The 22,799-nt window shown below is 42.6% G+C and overlaps 1 protein-coding gene across 2 annotated transcripts in view; it reads left to right on the forward strand.

The window, feature by feature from the left end:
• Window positions 1-2,578: 2,578 nt before the first annotated feature.
• Window positions 2,579-22,799, forward strand: part of DPYSL4 (dihydropyrimidinase like 4) — a 42,382-nt gene continuing 22,161 nt past the window's right edge. For both annotated transcript variants that reach the window (XM_081955462.1, XM_081955463.1), the window contains exons 1-8: window positions 2,579-2,700; window positions 7,449-7,537; window positions 8,300-8,484; window positions 10,801-10,965; window positions 14,955-15,016; window positions 15,121-15,201; window positions 20,763-20,831; window positions 22,454-22,574. In XM_081955462.1, coding sequence (XP_081811588.1) covers window positions 2,662-2,700; window positions 7,449-7,537; window positions 8,300-8,484; window positions 10,801-10,965; window positions 14,955-15,016; window positions 15,121-15,201; window positions 20,763-20,831; window positions 22,454-22,574 — 811 coding nt within the window. In that variant the 5' untranslated portion in view covers window positions 2,579-2,661. The remainder of the gene's footprint in view (window positions 2,701-7,448; window positions 7,538-8,299; window positions 8,485-10,800; window positions 10,966-14,954; window positions 15,017-15,120; window positions 15,202-20,762; window positions 20,832-22,453; window positions 22,575-22,799) is intronic.

Raw genomic sequence — 22,799 nt, forward strand, 5'->3', positions numbered from 1 at the left:
CGAAGTAGGCACCGCCCCGGGCTAGAGGGAAGGCAGGTCTTTCCCCCTATTGAACAGCCACAATATGTCAGCCCCATTTCTTATGTCAGAGGGAGGTTTTAAACTAAAGCCGTATCTTTTCGTTTTACTCTACCATTGCAATGGGAGCAACCTTAAAAAACAGGGCAGAGGCGAGGTGATGGATGATTTCGCAGCCACTCTGCTACCCCTCTTTAAACGGCTGGGGTCGGTTTCACCAATGTTCACTGTGCGCATGGCTTTACTCTCGCAATCCTCTCGCTCCTGCTGGTGGGACTTTGGAGGGCTTTCACCTACAGCCCCGCAGAAAGACCAGAAATAAGAATCAGTCACGTGTTAGCTTTGCAAGGCAAATACCTAGGAGAGGAGCGAATTTTGACTCCTTAACCTTTCTGGAGCAGAATTTGCATTTAAATTCACGGGTATGCTCTCGTCCCCTCCCCCATCCCCCTCCGCTCAGACATCCAATCCCTGTGGTTTCTGTGTTTCAAAGTCAATGGGCGCTGGCGGCTGATTGGTTGATACTAACGTGAATCCGAGGCTGCTCAGGGATGGATGGGGGAATAGTAAATCGTATTAAAGCTACTACCAGAGGGATTTATTTCCAGGGGATAAGCATATGGCTGCAGTGTAAGGTGGCGTTTATAAAGTTGCGGTTGAGTCGTCGCATTTATTCCCATTAAAGCTGATAGTGAAGGGGTCCTTGGTGCTCTCTGAACTTGCTTTTTTGCAGACTTTTCACTACACAAACTACACTAAGTAGCACCGCCACTTACTGATAGCGGATAGTTTTAAACTGGAAGAGAATAGGCGCAATACGCACCCGCCTTCGGCTTTAGCATCGCGTTTAACTGGCCTTCTGAATTAGCCTACTTTCTGGCTTTGTGCAAATCCGTCCAAGCCTTCAATTAACCAAGCGGGTTATGTTTATCAAAGTTCCTAAACCATCACCAGCACAACTAGCCAAGATTAACACCACCCAAGCGAAAATAGGCCACGCAAGAACACCCTCGAATGTTTTATCTGAAGCATTCGACAAAGATAAGCTGTGATCAGACACAACCCCTCCCCCATTTTTAAATTTGCTTTTCAATGGCTACTTGAACGCAAAGAAAACTTGGGCGAAGGTGGAAGGGGGCGGAGTAAGGGGAGCAAAGAAACCTTTATGTCATTCCTGATTTATGGCTGTTAATAAAGGACGGGACACAGGGCAGGGTGGAAAGGAGGAGGAGGAGAATAGTTTATTTGGAGAATTTCCACTTGGGATTTCGAAAACAAGGGGTTCAAAAAGCAACCACGATCCTGGTCTGTAGAAATATAGATTCTGCGAGGTCGCCTATATTCATGATGGGATCAGGATTCGTGGACCAGGATCCACTCGATCAGAAATATAAATAGGCACCCTATCTCTGCGTGTATACGCCGACGTTTGGAAAAGGACGAGTGTTGTCCATCCGTGGAGGAGGAATTAGAGAAAATGACATTCCCCGCATATTCAGTGATCGATATTCCACCGGATCTGAAATGAACGCATTCCACTATAGATCGAAATTTTGTTTCTTGCTAGAATAGACACTCTTGGCTAAACCTGATCCCCAATCGGATCGATACTGGAATAGTATCTCGGGAACAAATGAACAGAGGCAGGCCTGGCTTGACAACAAAGAACACGTGTCCGAGGGGAAAAGACAACCTTCCCAGATCTTCACGGGAGGTTGTTGCTAATGCTCAGGAAGAGAAAATGGGGACTCGGCTAATATATTGCCCCTGGCACTTCGCTCTATTTTAAATTATTGTCTTAAAAGGATACATTCCTAGACGGTTGGGCGAACACTTCTGGAGAAATAAAGCGGAAGATCGCTTTCCATAATCTTGCGACTCCTTGCAGCTCGCTCTATTTTAAATTGTAAATAAGTACTGTATTAAAAGATACATTTCTAGGCAAACAAACGTCCGGAAATAAAGCGGGAGAGCGCTTTCCACAAACGGGCGCAAGCAACAGAAGTCCCACCAAATCAAGGAGATGCACCTTCCAAGAGAAAATCTGGCTGCCAGGACAAAGTCTGAAATTCAGACCTGAAATAGGGCGGAGGAGGAGGGGGGAAAGCATCCCGTTCCAAAGCGGGAGTCTTCCATGTTTAACCAAGCCAGGGTGCTCTCGAGATCCCGGGGCACCCAGAGCCTTCTCGCCGCCAACCCAGCAACCTCCAGCGGCCTCGGCCACGTGTTCTTTGTTGTCAAGCGAGGGCGGCCCAGAACCTTTGTTGGCCAGGGAAGGGGCCGCATCTGCGGGCAGTCTGCCCAGAGGGAGGCCCCATAAGCGGAGCGGCCCGCCCGTCTAGAGAGGGGGGGGGGGGAGAACCTGTCTGCTGTTTGGCGGAGGCGCGAAGGCGGAATGCTAATCAGGCAGCTGCTCGGAGAGGCTGAGGGCCGGCGGAGCAGCGCGAGCCACCGCGTCGCCGCTTTCCCTCCCCCCTCCCTTCCCCTTGCCAGAACAATCCGCTCGTCAGGGAGGCGCGCGCGCGCGCCCGCAAACGCGCCCCTCCACGCGCCCGCCGCCGCCGCTTCTCCTCTCGCCTCAGAAAGGCCGCTTCGCCTCCGCTGCCCTCCTTCCCGCACTGCAGGCGCGGCCTCGCGGGGAAGATGTCCTACCAAGGCAAGAAGAACATCCCTCGGATCACGGTGAGGTGAAGCGCCCTCAGGCGTCTTTCCTCGCCGCTTTCTCTGAGGCGAGGAAGTCGGCGCCCACCCGGTTTTGCCGACCTTGGGCGGCCGAGGCGGGAGAGCGGGTGGGTGGGAAGCTCCAAAAGTCCGGCTTCCGCGAGACCCCGAGGGCGCAAGGTGGAGGGAGGGGGGCTTAGGACGAGGCCTCGCTGTGGCGCCCGTGAGGCGAAGATGGTACGGCGCCTGGGGAGGGGGGTTGGTTTCGTCGCCCAGAGCTGAGGGTGACTCGGGCTGGGGCAGCGGGAAGTGGAAGCGGCCGAGAGGGGAGAGCGAGGATGCCGCCCGTTGGGGAGGGGAGGCGATTGTCCGGCCACCTGCCTGGGGTCCCGCCTTTGGCTCTTTCGCGGCGAGCGCTATAGGGGGACTCTTGGAAATGGGTCGGCCAAGCTTGCTGGAGAGAGGCTGCTCGGCCGCGACCGGGTTTGGCTCTGGATGAGAATGGGAGGAGTGGTCAGGCCGATTCATCGGAGAAGTCCATCGGGGCTTGTAGGAGCAGTAAAAGACGAATGAAAGCGAATAGATGTGTCCCAAGATCGTGTTGGAGGATCCAATCTGGGTCGGTTACCGGGACCAGCGGTTTTGTCTTCCGAATTCCCGATTCGAACCCGCCGTAGCTGCTGGGCAAGCAGTGGAGGAGGCGGGAAGGCCCTGGATGCCTCGGCGCCTTGGGGGTCCCCGGCTTGCCTTTGGGCCGTGATGTCCTCTCCCCGTTCTTATTTCAGGTCTGAATTTCAGACTTTATCCGAAAGTCGACCTTTTTCCTTGGAAGCGGCATCTTCTTGATTTCGTCAGATTTCTATTGCTTACGCCCGTTCTGTTGGGATCTCCCGCTTTATTTCAGGAGATTTGTTTTGCCGCCCAACTGTCTAGGAATAATGTATCTTTATAAGACAATAAAAGGTTGTATTCCAGGGCTCCAACACGAGTCCGAAAGGTCGGAAGATAAAACCTCTGGTCCCGGTGACCGACCCGAATTGGATCCTGCCAGTAAAAGATCTTCAGATTGTTGGCTAGGCAAAACTCAAAGGAAGACGTATTCTTTTCAAAACATTTTCCCCGCTACGATTTTTTGTCGCTGTTTATCATTGTTTGAACGGAGGGCTCCTTGTCCAGCCCCCTTAAATCCCGCCGCAGCTCACACACATACATAAATACACACACCCTTTTAGAACCATTGCAGAATTGTGAAAGCTTTAAGCGAACCAGAAGATAAAGAAGAATTTTTAGGAAATGCGAATCAATGCCAGCTATAACATGACATTTGGAACAGATAAACATTACAATGTGATGATGCATCTCCTTTAAACTTCACTGACCACCCATGGATAGAATTGGCTGTTGAGGCACCCCTATCTAACCTGAGAATATGGAAGCAATAATGGAAGGGGGTGACAAAATACTTCTTATGGGGGGTGAGTTATGTTTTTCAAATGAAAGTAGCACCCATCTGGAGTCTTAATTTGCTCCTTTGTTGGGTATAATTTCCCCTGTAATCCTGAACTTCAGAAGGACTCAATAGTGTTTTTAGCTTCAGTTGGAGACTTCTTAATGGTTTACCTGTGTTCTGAGTTTTGCTGATCATAAGATAAAGCTCTGGTTGAATCAGACTCCTTTTATTTGTCTAGATATCTATTTTCCAATATATTGTATCTCTATATAATGCAGGATAGAGTAATCCTGTGCATAATTGACTTGAGTGAGGTTTATGAAGATACACATTGAGTTGTTATACACAAAAGGGACCAGGTGTAACATTAGGGTGTTGTGTCAGAAGGAATCAATGTTTTGGTGGCTATTATCAGTGATTCAATTTTAGTACATCCCATATTTCTTCTGTTGCCACAGTTTCTTCATCAGTGGGAGGAGCAAAAAAATCACTTGCATCACTATCCATCTGCATACTTCTATTTATGGAACAAGTTACATAATATGTATGGTTACTTTAATGTTAACAGTCTGCATACATTGCTTTCTTTTTCTCAGACTGAAGTCCTGTTCCCAGGTTAAGAGTGACTTTAATGAAACTTAGTGGTAGTTATTTCTGAGTCTGCATATAAAAGAGCCTGATATTAAAACTACTATTCAATATATATTTTAATACTGTCCCTATATTTTGCTAAAAGTTTCTAATTTCTGGCCCACTGCTAACTTTTTAAAGATTGTGGGTAGGGATATGCCAGACTCACATTCAGTAAATTACGATTGAATTAAATGAAAATGCAGAGATATTAATAAACCTCTTCCTGGAGTAACATGTAATCTACCAATCAGGGTTTATGGGATTCTGAATGGAAAAGAATGAGTCCATGGCAATGTTAGAATAGTTATTCCCAAAACTTCTTGGCATATTCATTTGGAAGTTTGGTAAGGGATAATTGGCTCCAAACACCTCTCCCCCATTAAATTCATTGGTCTAATCTTTCCTGGATGAACATAATCATTATTTTTGGATCCTGGCCAATATGTTTGATTATGTTCTAATGCCACTTAAGGTTTATAGAGTTGAGATTTAAGTATGCATTATCATAATTCATTTATGCATTATCAATTTATTCTTGGCTGGTGAACCATTGTTCTTCTAATGGCCCTATAACTTATCAACTCTTAAAATGCTTTAATGGAAGAAAGAGGTTATACTTTCTGCATGCCCTCTCCATTGCAGTTCCTCATCTAATGTTAAATAACTTGGCTAAGTCTCTCTGCATTGATTCTTTTCTTTGATAATATTCCACTGTTCCTCTTCAATGAAAAATATTGCTTCAAGGGTATCAGAGATTTTACATGAGTAAGCATTTGACTAAAGGGTCTCCTGATCCCAACTGATGTAGGGGTTCTTTAAAAATGTTTCTTTGTTTAGCACTGTATGAGCCAGAGCAAACCAGCTCTGGAATTTGAGTTGAAAAGAAGCTAAACAAATACAGGTTGGCTTAGGGTATCTGATTTTTCCATGGTTATAATTGAAGTAGAATAGCTGAACAAACTTCCTTTTAGTTTTTATATTTTTATTACACTCTTGTGTTGCATTACTGGTTGTGCAAGGCCGCATGTGGCCCATGGACCACAGGTTCGACAGACCTGTTTTAGACCACATCTTATGATTACGGGTAGTCCTCAACTTACAACGGTTCACTTAGTGACCGTTTGAAGTTACAGTGGCACTGAAAAAGGTGACTTATGACAATTTTTCACATTTATGACCATCGCATGTGATTTATATTCAGATGCTTGAAAGCTGACTCACATTTATGACGGCTGCAGTGATACTTTTGCAACCTTCTGACAAGCAAAGTCAATGGAGAAACCAGTTTCACTTAAAAACCAGATTACTAATTTAACAACTGCAGCGATTCACTTAACAAATGTGGCAAGAAAAGTTGTAAAATGTGGCAAAGCTCACTTAACAAATTTTTCACTTAGCAATATAAATTTTGGACTCAATTGTGGTCACAAGTTGAGGACTACCTGTACGTTAGAGGCAAAGGAGGCTTTAGATTATTAATACCTTGAAAAATGCAAGTACAGATTATTTAGCTTCAACACCTACATTTGTGTGTGGGTGTGCATTTAGGGACCTAAGCACCATATGGCTATGAGACTAAATATGGCTAGCCTTATATCCATCTCAGTTTAATAAAGAAGCCAGTGTTGATTGATTATGTCCAATTAATTCAGTGTCAACTTTTCGTGATCATAGGGTTTTTTTTAAGACAAAGACAAACACTTCTGTATCTTTAGAAGTATCTTTACAATAAAGTTTCAGTCACAAGACAATTTTAGCCATACATTTCTGCTTGTGATAAAAATGGAATTGTGTTAAAATAAAATGATTTTCTTTTTTTGTTTTGCTTTCTTCCTTGCTTAATGGTTATTATTGATTCATTTTACATAACAAAATTTGATTTCTTTGGTGGAAATGATGTTCCTTTTGAGATTAGGACTCCCTGTTTCTATCTGTTTATCAATTGGTATCTTGCTTGATAAGTAAAGGTTACAGAAGATTCACAAATTGTCAGCAGTCTCCTATCCCAAGCTGTCACTACTGAAAAGATCATGGAATTTCCCATGTGCTCATTGAAACGGAGAACATAGAAAGTATGGTATTTTTAACATGTATATTTATCTAAGAAAGAATATCGGATGAAAGAAAAAAAGTTGTCATTTTAGTGAGGAAAAGGAAAGAAAAAAAATTGACTAGATAAGTACACACACACCCCTTTTGGCCCCTTGTTTATAGCTATGTCACAGCCTGCATTGGTCTGTATCTCATTGTGTTGGAGACGGCATTTGAAGTGGTAGGGAGGCCTGGAGAGAGGAGAAACAAAGGCTTTTTATGAGAATACAATCAACCCTCCTTATCTGCAAGGCTGAAAAATATAGAAAACCTTTCCATTTTTATTAAGAGCTGCCTGTCCTTCTTCATATGCTATAATAGAAATGTTGACCACATTAATGGTACAATCCTTAACATTCATAAATGAACATTTTTCAAATTATAACTGGCAAAATCGCAATGACAAGGAGGCACAAACTGTTTTTGTTATGCGTGTTTTATTTAAATAAAATGCATGTTTCAGGATTTGAAAAATGTGTTTGTATTGCAATCTATGCTCTACATGCATCGGGTTTCTGATTATATACCTACGGTGGCCTTTGAATGAAGCATCTGAAGTTATCTTGGAAATGTTTTGTTTGTTTACTTAAATTAGACTGACCGCTTGCTCATCAAAGGAGGAAAGATTGTCAATGACGATCAATCATTTTATGCAGATATCTTTGTGGAAGATGGTTTGATTAAGTAAGTTGGTGATTTAATTACATATATTTGCTTCAAAAACTTGTATAATACACAACAAACAGTTGCATGATTTTAGTCTGTGTTGATATTTTAAATATTTTTATTCTGTATGCAGAACTATAACAGCCTTCCCAAACCATTACTCTCATTGGCAGGAATCTTAAGAATAGTTCAGATACATTTGGAAGTCACCAGATTGGAGAAAGCTAGTAGATATTTGCATATGGGGAACTCTAGATCAAGTTTTATTTTAAGGTGCTTTATTTTGAATAAATTAATTTGTAGTTTAGATTACATTTCATTGAACTTGAAACAGCATGTTTACATTTTATCTGTATAGAGTGATTTGATGTGATGTTCCACTGAAACCCCAAATTCCCCAATATTTTCTACCATATCTATATGGAAAGTAAAGTTTAGAAAAGCAGCATATTGACCTCAAAAGAAATATATCTATAACTTTGACAGAAATGTTGCTCCAAGGTGGCACTTTTTCTCTTTATTTATGTAGAGCTGAATAATTGTGAGTGTGAGACATTTCTATGTGTCTCTTAATCATAAAAAAGGTAACTAAAAGCAACTCTGAACATCAGAAATATAATTTACTGAATTAAACCTCCAGTTTTCATTGCAATTAGAAGGACCAGGTCATCATTAGCATGTTCCATCAATTTCAGGGTGTTTCAGTTATGCTGAATATCTTTAAAGTCTTATTTCCCTAGAATGAAATTATTAAGGTGTAATTTTTAATGTCATTTTCAGGCAAATTGGAGAAAATCTGATTGTTCCCGGAGGTGTGAAAACAATCGATGCTTATGGCCAGTTAGTTATGCCAGGTGGAATAGATGTCCACACTAGATTACAGATGTCTTTGATGGGAATGACTTCTGCTGATGACTTTTACCAAGGCACAAAAGCAGCTCTGGCAGGAGGAACCACCATGATACGTATGTAGTCACTTTGTCATGTACTTGTCCTGCTCTAGATGGAACAATCACATGGTAGCAAATGTGTAGCTGGTTTAGTGATGGATTTGTATCTCTTAACAACCAACAAGACAGCTACAGTACTTGACTGAGCAGTTATATAAAACTTGCATGAGAAATGTAGACTAGAATAGAATTCTTTATTGGCCAAGTGTGATTAGACACACAAGGAATTTGTCTTTGGTGCATATGCTCTCAGTGTACATAAAAGAAAAGATACATTCGTCATGAATCATAAGGTACATAAGGTAACACTTAATGATATTCATAGGGTACAAGTAAGCAATCAAATCGTACTAGGAAACAATCTGTATAAATCGTAAGAATTCAAGCAACAAAGTTACAGTCATACGGTAATAAGTAGGAGGAGATAGGTGATAGGAACAATGAGAAAAGGTGAGGTAGAGTGGCTCAGAGTTGGGCAGCATACCCGTTTAATAAATGATTGTTATTGTATCAGTCAGGGTGCAATGTTATTGGTATCAGTGAGTTGAAGCAGAGTTTAGAAGTCTATAGCTAAAGGTTCACAGAGTATAGTCCAGAGTTGTAGTCGTAGCAAATAAAAGGCAGGTTTAGAAAGGAAGAAACCCAACAACATGCAGGTCTGGAAATAATAGAGTATGACAATGACATAAAACAAAAATTGCCAATCGAGAGTTCAGACATCACAGATTGGTTCAAGTCGTCTGAGAACAAAGCAAGGAATGCAAGCAATTCTGATGTTGGAAGGTTGCTTTTGATGAAAAGCAACCGTGTGATAGTTATTCCTAAGTAGCCCCCAGCAGCATAGAGGTGAGACTTTTTGGTTCCTGAGTAGCAGATCAGTTTCATTCTATCCTTCAAAACTACCCCGTGTGTTCTATGACTAGGCATCCTGCCAAATTCTGCATCTGTGCTCACCTGTTCCTTCTCATTGTCTTCTTGATCAGCCCTAGCAAGGCTGGCCATTTCAGAACAGACCATGATAGAATTGTATAGAACCCATTGTTAAAATAAATAAATAAATAAAGGAAACTTGGAAACTAAAGAGCTGTTTCTCCTTCATTTCAAATGAGGGCGTTCCAACTTATCAACATGTTTTAAGTTATTCATATATTTGAAGTGAACGAGTTACGTGATCTGAATTAAAACCACAACAGAGTGATCTGATAATCTTCCCACAGCAATCACTCGGGTAAAGGTTTTGCCCATACAAGAAAGCAGCTACTAAAAAATTATGAAACACATGTATTTATATTGCCCATTTTATGCTGTTTTTGTTCAGAATTGATAAGCCCACTTTTAAATAAATTTCCCAGTCATTCTGACTGGCTTTATTTATACTTTTAACTTGCAAATAATAATGACTTTGATATTCTAATTATAACTTAATTTTGTTATATGCAAAATGCACAGTCAAATGATATGCTCAGTTAATTTTATGATTTGCACTTGTCCATATATCTGTAACCTGTTTTACACTAGCACGTTTTATCTGTTCTGGTTTTTGACCCCAGTAAAGATTTTCTTTGTCTTCTAAGTTGAGCAAATTCAGGTAAAGTTTAACACTAATATTAAAGAGCTATAATTCCCTTATACTGCACACGGATGCATTTATATCACCACGTACCTATAGAGTACCTATACAGGTAGTCCTCAACTTAGGACTACAATTGAGCCCAACATTTCTGTTGTTAAGTGAAAAATTTATTAAGTCAGTTTTGCCCCATTTTGCAACTTTTCTTGCCACAGTTAAGTGAATCACTGAAGTTAGTAACACAGTTGTTAAGTAAATGTGGCTTCCCCATGGACTTGGCTTGTCAGATCACACAAGATGATCACCTGACACTAAAAAGTGTCATAAACATGAATCAGTTCCCAGGCCAATGGATTTTGGTCTCGTGAACATGGGGATGCTGCAATGATCATAAGTGAAAAACAGTCATGTCACTTTTCAATCCAGTTGTAACTTTGAACTGTTGTTAGTTGAGGACTTACCTGTAGAGAACAATGATTCTATTTGTTCATTAAAAAAAATCTTTCAGTAATTCTGTACAGTAGAATTAAATGCTCATGTTCTCATGTCATTGTAATTCTTCAATGTTTCTGCAGTTTTGTTTTTCTAAAACTTACAGAAGAATTCTGATACCCACATATAATCAATGTATTTAGATTATTCTGAATATATTTGTATGTATTTCAAAGTTTTGGGGTGCTTTATTCTTTGAAGTGAAAAGCATTCATCAGATTCTGGGCAATTCAATCCTTACTTTTAAATAAATGTTTTTGTTTCTCAAGTTGATCACGTATTCCCTGAATCTGGAACAAACCTACTGACTGCCTATGACCAGTGGAAGGAAAACGCAGATAGTAAAGCCTGCTGTGACTATTCTTTGCATATTGACATCACACGTTGGCATGAGAGTATAAAAGAAGAACTGGAAGCTCTTGTGAAAGACAAAGGTAAGAAAGATCTGAACAATTTAAGTGAACAGGAACTATGGTTCTTGTAGTTTTCCAGTAGAGTAGAGGGAGGGGTCATGCGAGGGCAGTGGCGTAGCGTGGGGGGTGCAGGGGGGGCCGGCCGCACCGGGCGCAACATCTGGGGGGGCGCCCTGACTCGCCCTGCGCCGCCCTTTGCCGGACTGTGGCTGTCTCTTTCCACGCCCGGCTCGGCCCGCGAACTAAGCTCCCCGGCCCCGGCCCGCCCAGGCCCCTCCTGCGCACCACCTACCTCCCAGCGGACCCGCCGCGCCGCCCCCGCGGGAGCCGAAGGAGAGCGGCACTGCGCTCCGTCTGCCCGCCGCTGCAACGCCACCGCGTCCTCCCGCTCCGCCTGGAGCGCCCCGGGAAGCAGGTGCCTTCCCGAAGCCCCTGGTGCGCCTCCCACCCCCGCGGCACCTGCTTCCCTTCAGTCGAGCCTTTTCCCGCTGCCCTTCGAGCTCCTCCTCGGGAGGAAGGCAGGAGGCCAGCATGGAGAGCCTCACTTGACTGATGCCGACCCAGGGGCAGCTGCAGTCGGGCCGCCCTCACTTTAGGGGGCGCAAATTACTTGCCTTGCCCCGGGTGCTGACAACCCACGCTACGCCACTGTGCGAGGGTTTAACACAGCCTGATTGGTCCATTAGACTGAGAGAAACTTCTTAACCTTCTGTCTCTCCTATTGGTTCCCAGTTTCCTCTCAGTCTTTTGGTCCAAGCACTGTGTTTTTGGTTCTCTAGACAGGAAAAATTGTCCTACAGCGGGTAGCAGCCGATCCTCCCCCTGGACCCTAGTCCCCCCCCCGGGACATAACTTAGGTATGTCCCTCGTGTGACCCCTCCCTCTACTCTACTGGAAAAAGAATGTTGGTCTTACCTGAACGTGTCTTTTCAGGAGAGTAGAGGGAGGGGTCACAATCCCTCCCTGGTTAGTTAGTCAGGGACTGGGTGGGGGAGGACCGGGTGGCTCCCGGGGCTTGTCCTTTGTTTGTTAATTTCAATCCAAATTAAACCCTCCTGTGACCCCTCCCTCTACTCTCCTGAAAAGACATGTTCAGGTAAGACCAACGTTCTATTTCTACCTGCAAATAGTATCTCAAGCAAAATAGACAGGATATGCTCACTGTGATTTGTGGTAATGGGAGTTGTCCTCTGAAGCCACATTTGAAGAACATCAGATTGAGGAAGGTTTGCCAGACAAGTGGTGCTTCTGTCCATCAGTAGCTTCCTATGTGTGGGATTTGATTCTGGTTGTACCATAATACAGGATTATAAGTATCCCCCCAAAATTTATTCTGTTATGGTGTAATTCTACATTTATGTTCCTAAATCCATTGGAACTTATTTCCAAGTAAGTTGTATGGGATTGCAGCTTTAGAGAATTATACTTCCATTGAGTACCCTGTTTCCCCGAAAATAAGACAGGGTCTTATTTTCTTTTGATCCCCCCAAATAAGCACTTGGCCTTATTTTCGGAGAGGTCTTATTATTTTTTGAGGTGCAGGAGGTGGCGGATGTGGTCACTTCATGACTGCTGCTGCATTGCAATATTTTCGGGGAGGGTTTATTTTGGGGGGAGGGCGTATTTTAGCTCATGCGCTCAAAAGCCCAATTGGGCTTATTATCCGGGGAGGTCTTATTTTCAGGGAAACAGGGTAGATATAGTCCACACTTGGAAACTTCCCCTAAATTCTAAAGCCTTGCTTACTGTGATGTGCCAAGACAGAAACAGAAAACAGCAGGATTCATATGTGTCTGATGCATATTTATTTTGTCAATGTTCATGGAGGAAAAGGAAGCTTCCTGTCATGCCTGCAAGCCATCTTTTCTTTTTGGACTTCAGGCCTGCCACACTTTCTATTGTGGGGAAACTGGGAGGAGGGATTATGTGAAGTTGGGTAAAATGTAGCCATAATAACATTCTTCTTAGAAAGTCAAAGTCGACTTCGTCTCTACACCTGGATCTGGATCAGTGGCGTAGCGTGGGGGGTGCAGGGGGGGCCGGCCGCACCGGGCGCAACATCTGGGGGGGCGCCCTGACTCGCCCTGCGCCGCCCTTTGCCAGACTGTGGCTGTCTCTTTCCACGCCCGGCTCGGCCCGCGAACTAAGCTCCCCGGCCCGCCCAGGCCCCTCCTGCGCACCACCTACCTCCCAGCGGACCCGCCGCGCCGCCCCCGCGGGAGCCGAAGGAGAGCGGCGCTGCGCTCCATCTGCCCGCCACTGCAACGCCACCGCGTCCTCCCGCTCCGCCTGGAGCGCCCCGGGAAGCAGGTGCCTTCCCGAAGCCCCCGGTGCGCCTCCCACCCCCGCGGCACCTGCTTCCCTTCAGTCGAGCCTTTTCCCGCTGCCCTTTGAGCTCCTCCTCGGGAGGAAGGCAGGAGGCCAGCATGGAGAGCCTCACTTGACTGATGCCGACCCAGGGGCAGCTGCAGTCGGGCCGCCCTCACTTTAGGGGGCGCAAATTACTTGCCTTGCCCCGGGTGCTGACAACCCACGCTACGCCACTGATCTGGATGGGAGGAATCTGTCTTCGTGGCAGTGGAAGATTGGACTATGTGATGAACTTGTGGGTGTTGAGGCAGAGTCTTGAACTTTAAACTGGGTGGGAAAACCGGGAAGCTTTCAGATTCGCATTTTCCCAGATGTGCCAACATAACTCTTTTAATAAATTGAAACTTTGAGTAATCTCTTGCCTTGGACTCTGATTTTATTTCGGATGCAATTTGGAACCCTGACACTTTCGATCCAAAACCTCACACATTTCATTCACTGCCCCCTCCTCTACCCTTGTTTTGAGGCCCCTGCAAGCTTGGGAATTCCTGATTTCAGAAGAAGTGGGTAGTTTGCAGGGGTGAAATGCTACCGGTTCGGGCCAATTTCCCTGAAAAGGTAGTAAAAATGTTTTTAAAAAGTAAAAAAAAAAGTTCCGATGATTGCACAGCACAGCTGATTGTCGGAACTTTTTAAAAAACTTTTTAAAGCATTCTTTTAATTACTGGTTCACCTAAACCAGTAGTTTAAAAATGCTTTAAAAAGTTTTTAAAAAGTTCCGATGATCAGCTGTGTGACAATCAGCTGTGCTGTGTGATTTATATTCGCTAGAAAGCAGGAAATCCTGCTTTCTAGTGAATCTAAATCACACGGCACAGCTGTTTCCCCCTCCTGCTGTTCTACTAACCTTTGTAGACTCAGAAAAGGCTTCTTAGCACCTGCAGTGCACATGTGCGCAAAGCGAACCAGTAGCAGACTTGAGAGCATTTAACCCCTGGTAGCTTGTATCAGATTTTCCCCTGTAAAGTTGAAGAAAGGAATATGATACATTTTGGGATGTCTTAAACTCTATCAGAATACCACCAGATTGCAACTTGAATACTTATTTATTATAACATTTGGCCAATAATATTTTTTTTAAAAAAATAAGCCATTTTTCTGAGTAAAGCTTCTTCAGAAAACATGACGATGCATAAGTGGTTATGTTGCTGCTGGAATGCTCAAGGCCAGTTCTGAAGTTGGGTGAGGATATCTGCTTTGGTTGATTTAGTTATGGAATTCAGAGGTCGACTTTGGCTGTCATTTAACCCAGATTATCTAAACTAACAGATTTTCTTAGAAACTCTTCTGGTGAGCATCTTCTAGGGAAAACCCAAATATACTGTTTTCCCTGTTACAGTTTTTGGAATGATTGCTGCAAGAAGGCTGAAATTAATTGCATGCATATAAATATCATTCTATTATATAAATACAAATTCTATTGTAGCAGTACCGATAATAATTAAATTGCCAGTGTGGATTTACTTCTAAGTAAACAATTTCATGATTAGAAACAACCACAAGCATTGATTCTGTTTCATTGTTTTTTTAATAAAGTCTTACGTTTTTATCATCTGAATATAGATGGCCAAGCTTTGTAACCTAAAAACTGTTGTTTTTACTTCAGTTGCAATCAATAATTCACTTTTGTTTTTCTTAAGGTGTGAACTCTTTTCTTGTTTTCATGTCCTACAAAGACAAACTGCAATGCACTGATGCTCAGGTAATTAAAGATAATGGAAGCACACCAATTTTAATGATATTGTAGTACAGAAATGTAAACTATTACATTTTAAGACTTGTTTTTCCCTCTCTCTTTCCTGGCAGATGTATGAAATATTCAGCCTTATTCGCGAAATGGGTGCCATTGCCCAAGTTCATGCAGAAAATGGAGACATCATTGATGAGGTAGGAAAAATGTTCACCATGGTATAGACATTTTTAGTTTAAAAAGGAAACAAGATGCATTTCCGTTTCTTAATTACCCTTTCCCTGCAGTTGGCAAGACCTGACTAGTATTATTAAGTTTTTAATTGAAAGCTTCCCACATGGTTCAACTGAATTCCTAAAGAAGTCTGTTGCTTTAGATATTATTTGTCTGATAAATACACACATTACCAAGGTCAGCGCTCATTAGCATATATTAGGTTGGTAATGATTTCAATTATCCATGTTATATTTTGGGGTGTGATAGGGAGTCCCATATTAATGTTGCAGATGATATCATTTATATTGCTTATTTGCTTACTGTCATGAAATAGAAAAAGTCTACCTTGAATAGTGGCAATACAGTGAAGGAAAAGAACGCTAGATTATACTGATTAAAGGATCTAAGTAAAACTCCCAATTAATGAAAACCAAAGTTCCACATACCGTATTTTTCAGAGTATAAGATGCACTGGAGTATAAGGCGCACCAAGATTTTGAAGAGGCAAATTAAAAAAAAGTTTTTGCACTCTGCAGACCTCCCAAAAACAGCCCGTTTTTCACGAAAACTGCCCCGGTTTTTGTCAAAAAAAGGGCATGCATAGCCATTAGAAAACTTGCAGAGTGCTCCTGGGGGCTAGGAGGGCCAAAAGCGAGCAAAAAAATGCCCCAGTTTTTGCTCATTTTTTCCCTCCCCAGCCCCCAGGAGCACTCTGGAAGCCTCCTAAAGGCTATGCACAGCCGTTTTTGCAAAGGGGGCGGGGTTTCAGGAGGCCAAAAATGCTGTATTCAGTGTATAAAGATGCACCCAGATTTTCACCCTCTTTTTTGAGGGAAAAAGGTGTGTCTTACACTCTGAAAAATATGGTAAATATGCAGGTAATTCTGGACTTATCACTATTTGTTCAGTAGCCATTTAAAGTTACAACACTGCCAGAAAAAGTGACTTACGACCTTTACTTGCACTTTCAAGTTACAACCGTTATAGCACCCCACCCCTGCAGTTTAAGGAATTGACAACTAGCTTGCATTTATACCCTATGGTCACATGATCACCATCTGTGACCATTTTGCTGAATTACAACAAAAAGCACATTGGGGAAACTGGCTTTGATTAACAGTTCTATGGTTTACTTAATGACTGGGCAAGTCATTTAACAACCGCTGTAAGAATTGTTGTAAAGTCAGGTCTGACTCCACTTATGACTACAAGGACTTCCAGTCCCATTTAATGGTCATAGGTTAATGATTACCTGTATAAACTTACATGGAATGAATTGTTGAGCTTATCATTAAATCTGGACCATATAGCAACCTAATATGTCATATTCTCATTTATAGAGGCCAAAGTCTTTTCCAAAATAGGTAAGAAACACATACATTCCTGAAAATCAGAAGAGTAACTTTACCTACAGTAAAGTAACTACAAGAATGCCAGCAAACATTATGGCACTTATAATAATAATAATAATAATAAATTTGAATTTATTAGCCACTCCCTTTCCACACAGGACTCGGGGCGGCGTACAATAAGACATATAAAAACATAAAACATATGTGCAAACACATAAACATCCAAATACACACATATACAAAGACATACATGCACGGAGGAGGTAACAAATTACATCACATTTGGACAATTAAAAATCACCATTAAAAAAACCCCATTAATAATAACACAATTTAAAAATTTAAAAGGACTGTCATAAAATTTTATGGAAATTTTATAAGAAAACTAGGATTCATAACAGTTCCTGACAGATGTTGGCTTTCTTCTTTTACATATTCTTTGTTCTCATTCCCTTATCCTAAGCCTGACCACTCCTATGTGCACATGGCAGACAAAAGCACAGACGTTTCACTGGAATTCCCTCAACAGTTTTATGGCAGCTGATAGATTGGTTCAGAGCTAAAGTTATAGCAGGAGCTCTCCTTTTCATCAGCAGTAGGGAGAAGATAATGGCCTTAAGGTATTGCTGACATACTTCTGCGCCAAGCCTTGATCTCAGTTCTTTGCTGATTGACTACAAGTATTTGCAGAGCTTTTGCTTATATCAACTATTCTCTGGATACACATTTTGCCCCATCTTCTGATTGATTGTCATTCCTGCATTTTTATATGTGCCTTGAGTCTGTATCCATGTCATTTGAAAATTAGCCTGAAGCTGCCTCCCTCTCCTATACTTTTTCCTCCTTGCATTATAAAAAGGAAAGGAAGGAAATAAAATCCAATCCATAGACTTATAATTTGATTTTCAGTTTTTACAATGCTGTGCTACTTTTGAGGCTAGTTCCCCTAAATAATCACCCAAGATCTGCAACTTGGCATTCACCCATCTATTGCCTTTAGACAATGCCATTTTCCTAAGAAAACAAAAGTCAGTATCTTGGGCCCCCAGAGGGCTGGGGAATTTCTTAGACCAGTGTTTTTTAACCTTGGCAACCTGAAGATGGTGTGGACTTCAGCTCCCAGAATTATGGAATTTGAACTCCACACATGTCCAAGGTGCCAATGTTGAGAAATACTGCATTAGATTGAAGATGAGAGATGAACTGTATCAGGGGTATCAAACTCCATTTCATTGAGGGCAACATGAGGGTTGTGTTTCACCCCAGGGGGCTGGCCAGCTCAACATCACTCAAGGCTCCGTTTTTGGCCATGACTGTCTCCTGAAGCCCTCTGCCAGTGAAAATGGAGCTTAGAGCACGGAGCCTAGGAAGGATGCACGCAGCCCTCCCGAGATCCATTTTCACTGGCAGAGGCACCGTGGGCTGGTCCTTCACTGTTTCCAGAGTGACCCTGCAGGCCAAATCTGGCCAACCAACCTTGAGTTTGACACCCCTGGACTCGATGATCTTCAAAAATATGGCCAAACCTTACATGCTAATAGTCCCATCTATTCTTTTAAGGCATGACATCATCCCACATGGGTGAGTGTGAAATGAAGCCCATTTTTTTCTCTAGGGCTATTTACAGTTTGACAGTGATTTGGATGGAGGTTTCAGGCCTCACCAAGCACCACATGTCTCTACTATTCATTAAACCCACTCCACGGTTTAAGAATCACTGAAGGGATGCCTTAAAGCAGCAGTGTTTCTTACCAAGCTTGTACAGAAGCAGGAGAAATGGTAGGCTGTTTTAATGGACGACAGAAGTGTCACCCTTGTGCAAGGTCCAAAGCATTTCTTTTGAATCATTTGTGACATGTTCACATTCCTCCTCTTCAGCTCCTTCCTGAATTTCAGGGGCACAATGTTGGATAAGCTAAAAATAAGGAGTTCAAAAGCTGCACCCATCCCCCTTTGTTCTAGATGGAGATAACCAACTTTAAACCTTAAGAGATTCATAAATCATGGGAAATTTCAGCTGATATATCTCTCCTAATTCTTCACCATAATATGATTTGGTGCTTAATAGTAGGACACTTTGCAGTTCAAACCTTCCATATGGCAGAATCGTAAGAGTGCAGTTTTTGACTAATATTAGTATCCGTAAGGGTTTTCATAAATGAGATAAATGAAATCAATATTAAACAAAGATGTTTAAAAAATCAGAAAGTTACTTATAATTAATCAACTTGGAATAAATGTTGAATTATTATTTTAAAAGGAGCTGTCCAAATAATCTCTTTTCCAAAAGGAAACCAACTAGTAAGGCAGTGTTTTTCAACCTTGGCATGTTTAAGAAGGGTAGATTTTAACTTCCAGAATTCCCAAGCCGGTAAAGTCCCAGATAAACACAGATGTATCCATTTTCTTTAAAAGCCATCATGAAGGTTTCTCAAAGTATCTTGTTTACATATATTGTAAAATGGAATGCATTTAGATTTAGTAGATCAGTCATAGAGTTACCCTAGGGCTGTGATGGCGAACCTATGGAATGTGTGGCACAGGTGGCATGCAGAGCCATTGCCCCAGCTCAGTTCTGTCGCACATGCGCGAATGCCTCCCACCAGCCAGTGATTTTTGGTCTCTGCCATGCATGTGTAGGGGTAGGACACATGTGGGAGATGCATGCGCAGGGGTCATGTGCACATGGGTGGAGCACACTGAGGGGTGTGTGCATTACATTACTGGTGTGTGCCTGTGTGCTTTTGCACTTGGCATGAAAAAAGGTTAGCCATCACTGCTCAAGGGTAAGATAGGCGATCAATACATTTTATAGATTGGATGGATGGATATAGAGATGATAGATAGAGACAGACAGACAGAATTATGGATAGATACAGACTGGGAGTTAGCAGTTGTAACCTACCATGTTTTCCCCAAAATATGACAGGGTTTTTTTTTTAACCCCCCCCCCCCCCCCAATGTTGCCTGGGCCTTATTATTGTGGGGTTGGGGTTGGGTTGCTGGGTGGCTGCTCTCTTGTGAGTGGGTGCCTGAAGAGCCAGGCACAGCCTCGGGGGCAAATGGTTGTGTTGCGCTGTCGCAGCAGTGCAACGCAGCAGTCATGAGGTGACCACACTCACGAGCAGCTACCCGGCAACCCCCCTTTCTAGCCGGGCAGAGTGCCACTCACTGACCCAGTAATATCTCAAAGGCACTAAGCCGCGTGGCGCTCTGCCCAACTGGAAAGGGAGATTGCGTGAGCGCCTGTTCCACCCCCAGCTTGTGTGCCTCCCAGCCTCAACATGCCCTGGCTCAGCTCTCTCTGCAGGGCCAGGGTGCTGGCGCCGCTGCAGAACTCCGAGCATAACCGGCTTCCAAACAACGGAGATTCGCTGCAGAGTCTTCTGGCAGCGGCCATTCTGGGACCACATTCTATGGTTGTGGGCTGGCTGTTGGAAGACTCTGGTGGGACAGAGAGTCTTCCAGGAGCCAGCCCACAACCATAGAACATAGTCCCAGAGCGGCCGCTGCCGGAAGAATCAGCAGCAGATCTCTGGAGTTTTGAAGCCGGTTATGCTCGGAGCGCTGCTGCGGCGCCGGCACCATGGCCCTGCAGAGCAAGCTGGGCCAGGGCATGTTGAGGCTGGGAGGCACATGAGCTGGAGGCAGAACAGGCTCTCGCACAACCTCCCTTTCCAGCTGGGTAGAGCGCCATGTGGCTTAGTGCCTTTGGGATATTACTGGGTTGGTGAGTGGCGTTCTGCCCGGCTGGAAAGGTGGGTTGCTGGGCAGCTGCTCATGAGTGCAGCCGCCCGGCAACCTCCCGCTCCAGCTGGGCAAAGCGCCACTCACCAACCTAGCAGTATCCCGAAGGTGGCAAGCAATGTGAGGGCCTTTGCTCCCCCTCCCCCCGGCTCCTGCGGCTTGGCGTCTTTGGGATATCGCTAGGTTGTGAGTGACGCTCTGCCTGGCTGGAGGGGGGGGTTGTCCAGGGGGCTTATTATCAGGCCAGGGCGTATATTTTTGCCCACAGGAAAAATATGGCATGGCCTTATTATCAGGACATGTCATAGTTTCAGGGAAACACGGCATCCAGTCAGGAGAGGATATTTCAAAAAGTGAAGATTTTATAAAGTTTTACTTTTTACTTGAGATACCATATCTGTACATCTTATTATCATTCTTCCTCTGTTTATTGATTGATTTAGGAGCAAAAAAGACTCCTGGAATTGGGGATTACAGGTCCAGAGGGTCATGTCCTCAGCCACCCAGAAGAGGTAATATTAACTTGTTTCATAGAAATAAATGTATTGTTCCACAAAATTAGCTTAATTTCCAAATGCCTACCCCCAAAATTGATTCATTTGCAAATTTCATACATTTTCATGTTTTCAAGAAGGCTACAAAGAAATAAATAAAAAAATTCTCTCCCACAAAGTCAAAAGGACTAAAACACTTTGATGCATGAAGATACGGATCATATTGTTGTATTTATTTTGTACAATGACAATAAAGACTATACTATAGTATATTTAAATGTACCCCAGGCACATTTATGCAACATTATGAAGTGTTAGTATTTCACAGAAAATGAATCTTGCCTAATTTTTTCCTGACACATTAGTTTTTCTTACATTAAGAATTTTTCAAATGAAATTACAGGGCACTACATTATTCTCTTTTTGCACTGATAAATTTCAGGAAAAAGTGAATAATTTTACATGTGTGCTCGATTTTAGAACAGGATTTATTTTTTGCTGCAAATTTGTATATGCCAAATGTATTCCACATTTCCTGAGCTAAGCATTGCATTTTCTCTGATTCCTCACATGATATAATCCAATGTGGGCTGTTCTTTGGAGTCATAGGAATTTGTGCACAGTGAATTAAAATCTTCCATTGATGACAGAACCATGGACAGTTCAAAGAATACATTGACCTCAGTGGAAAGCCCCTGATTTAGGATCTCAATCCTTTTATTCTAATTTTGGATTAGAAAACACGAAGGTTTCAGAATTTGATCAAACTATACACCTATTGTACTAAAACAGAAACATAATTTAAAAGGGAAAATTAGTAAAAAAAAATGTTTTTTGTAAGATATTTTGATAACTAGTTCATAAGTTGCTAAAAAGAAAATGTTCTAAACGGCACTTAGAGAAATACAGGAAGTCCTTGATTTACGATCGGTCTCTTAGTGATCATTCAAAGTTACAATAGACCTCCCCAGAGCTACTTAAGACTCTGGTTCAAAGTTACAATTGCCCCTCCCCCCCATCATCTGGTTGCATTTTGAGTTCTTGGCAACTGGTCCTCATTTATAGCCATTAATAACATTCCTTAGACACATTACAGCAGGTTTTTTTTGCCGGAAATTGGCATTTATTTTTACTTTCCTGCAAAATATACCAATTGTAGACAATAAATTCGCTTAATGACTGCAGTGATTCACTTAATGACTGCTGCAAAATAGGCCATAAAATAAGGCATGTAACCTGCTTAACAACCAGAATGTCTTATAACTGTAATTCTGGGCACAATTATGATTATAACCTGAGGATTACCTATAATGGAAAAAAAATCTGATTTAAATTTTTCTGAGTGGCAGCCTAAGCCTGTTCTTTTTAATAGTATGTATACCTTGTATATGTAGGTTTGCAATTCCCAGTTGTTTAATACTGAGCTTCAACCTGAAATCACTAATGCGTAACTGAATTGTTCACAATTCCTAAAATCAAAAATCATAACGCTAATTTTCCTTTTTTTTTTTCTGGAACTGCAAATTCCCCGTGAGTAAAAATTGGAATAAAAAGATTGTATTCCAGTGATTCTTTAACCATGCAGGTCTGGATGAAAGAGTCACTTTGAAGCAAGTATCTGATTATTCATGTTTTCCAAGGTTGAAACAGAGGCAGTGTATCGTGCTATTACTATAGCAAAACAAGCCAATTGCCCCTTATATGTCACAAAGGTTATGAGCAAAGGCGCTGCAGATATCATAGCACAAGCCAAGCGGAAAGGTAAGCACCATTTCATATTTCCTTTTTGATGACAATTTGAACCTTATTTCTATACATCTTTGTGCTGAAACTTGACAGCCAGGTTAGTCTTCTGGTTAAGGCTGCAGGCTGGAAATTAGGAAATTGTGAGTTCTAGTCTCATTTTAAGCATAAAACTCAGCTGGGTGACTTTGGGCTAGTCAATCCCTTAGCCCGTGACAGCTCAACTGAGAAGTTAGTTGGTCC

The sequence above is a fragment of the Natrix helvetica genome (assembly GCF_964273705.1).
Source record: "Natrix helvetica genome assembly, chromosome: 5".
Lineage (NCBI taxonomy): Eukaryota > Metazoa > Chordata > Lepidosauria > Squamata > Natricidae > Natrix > Natrix helvetica.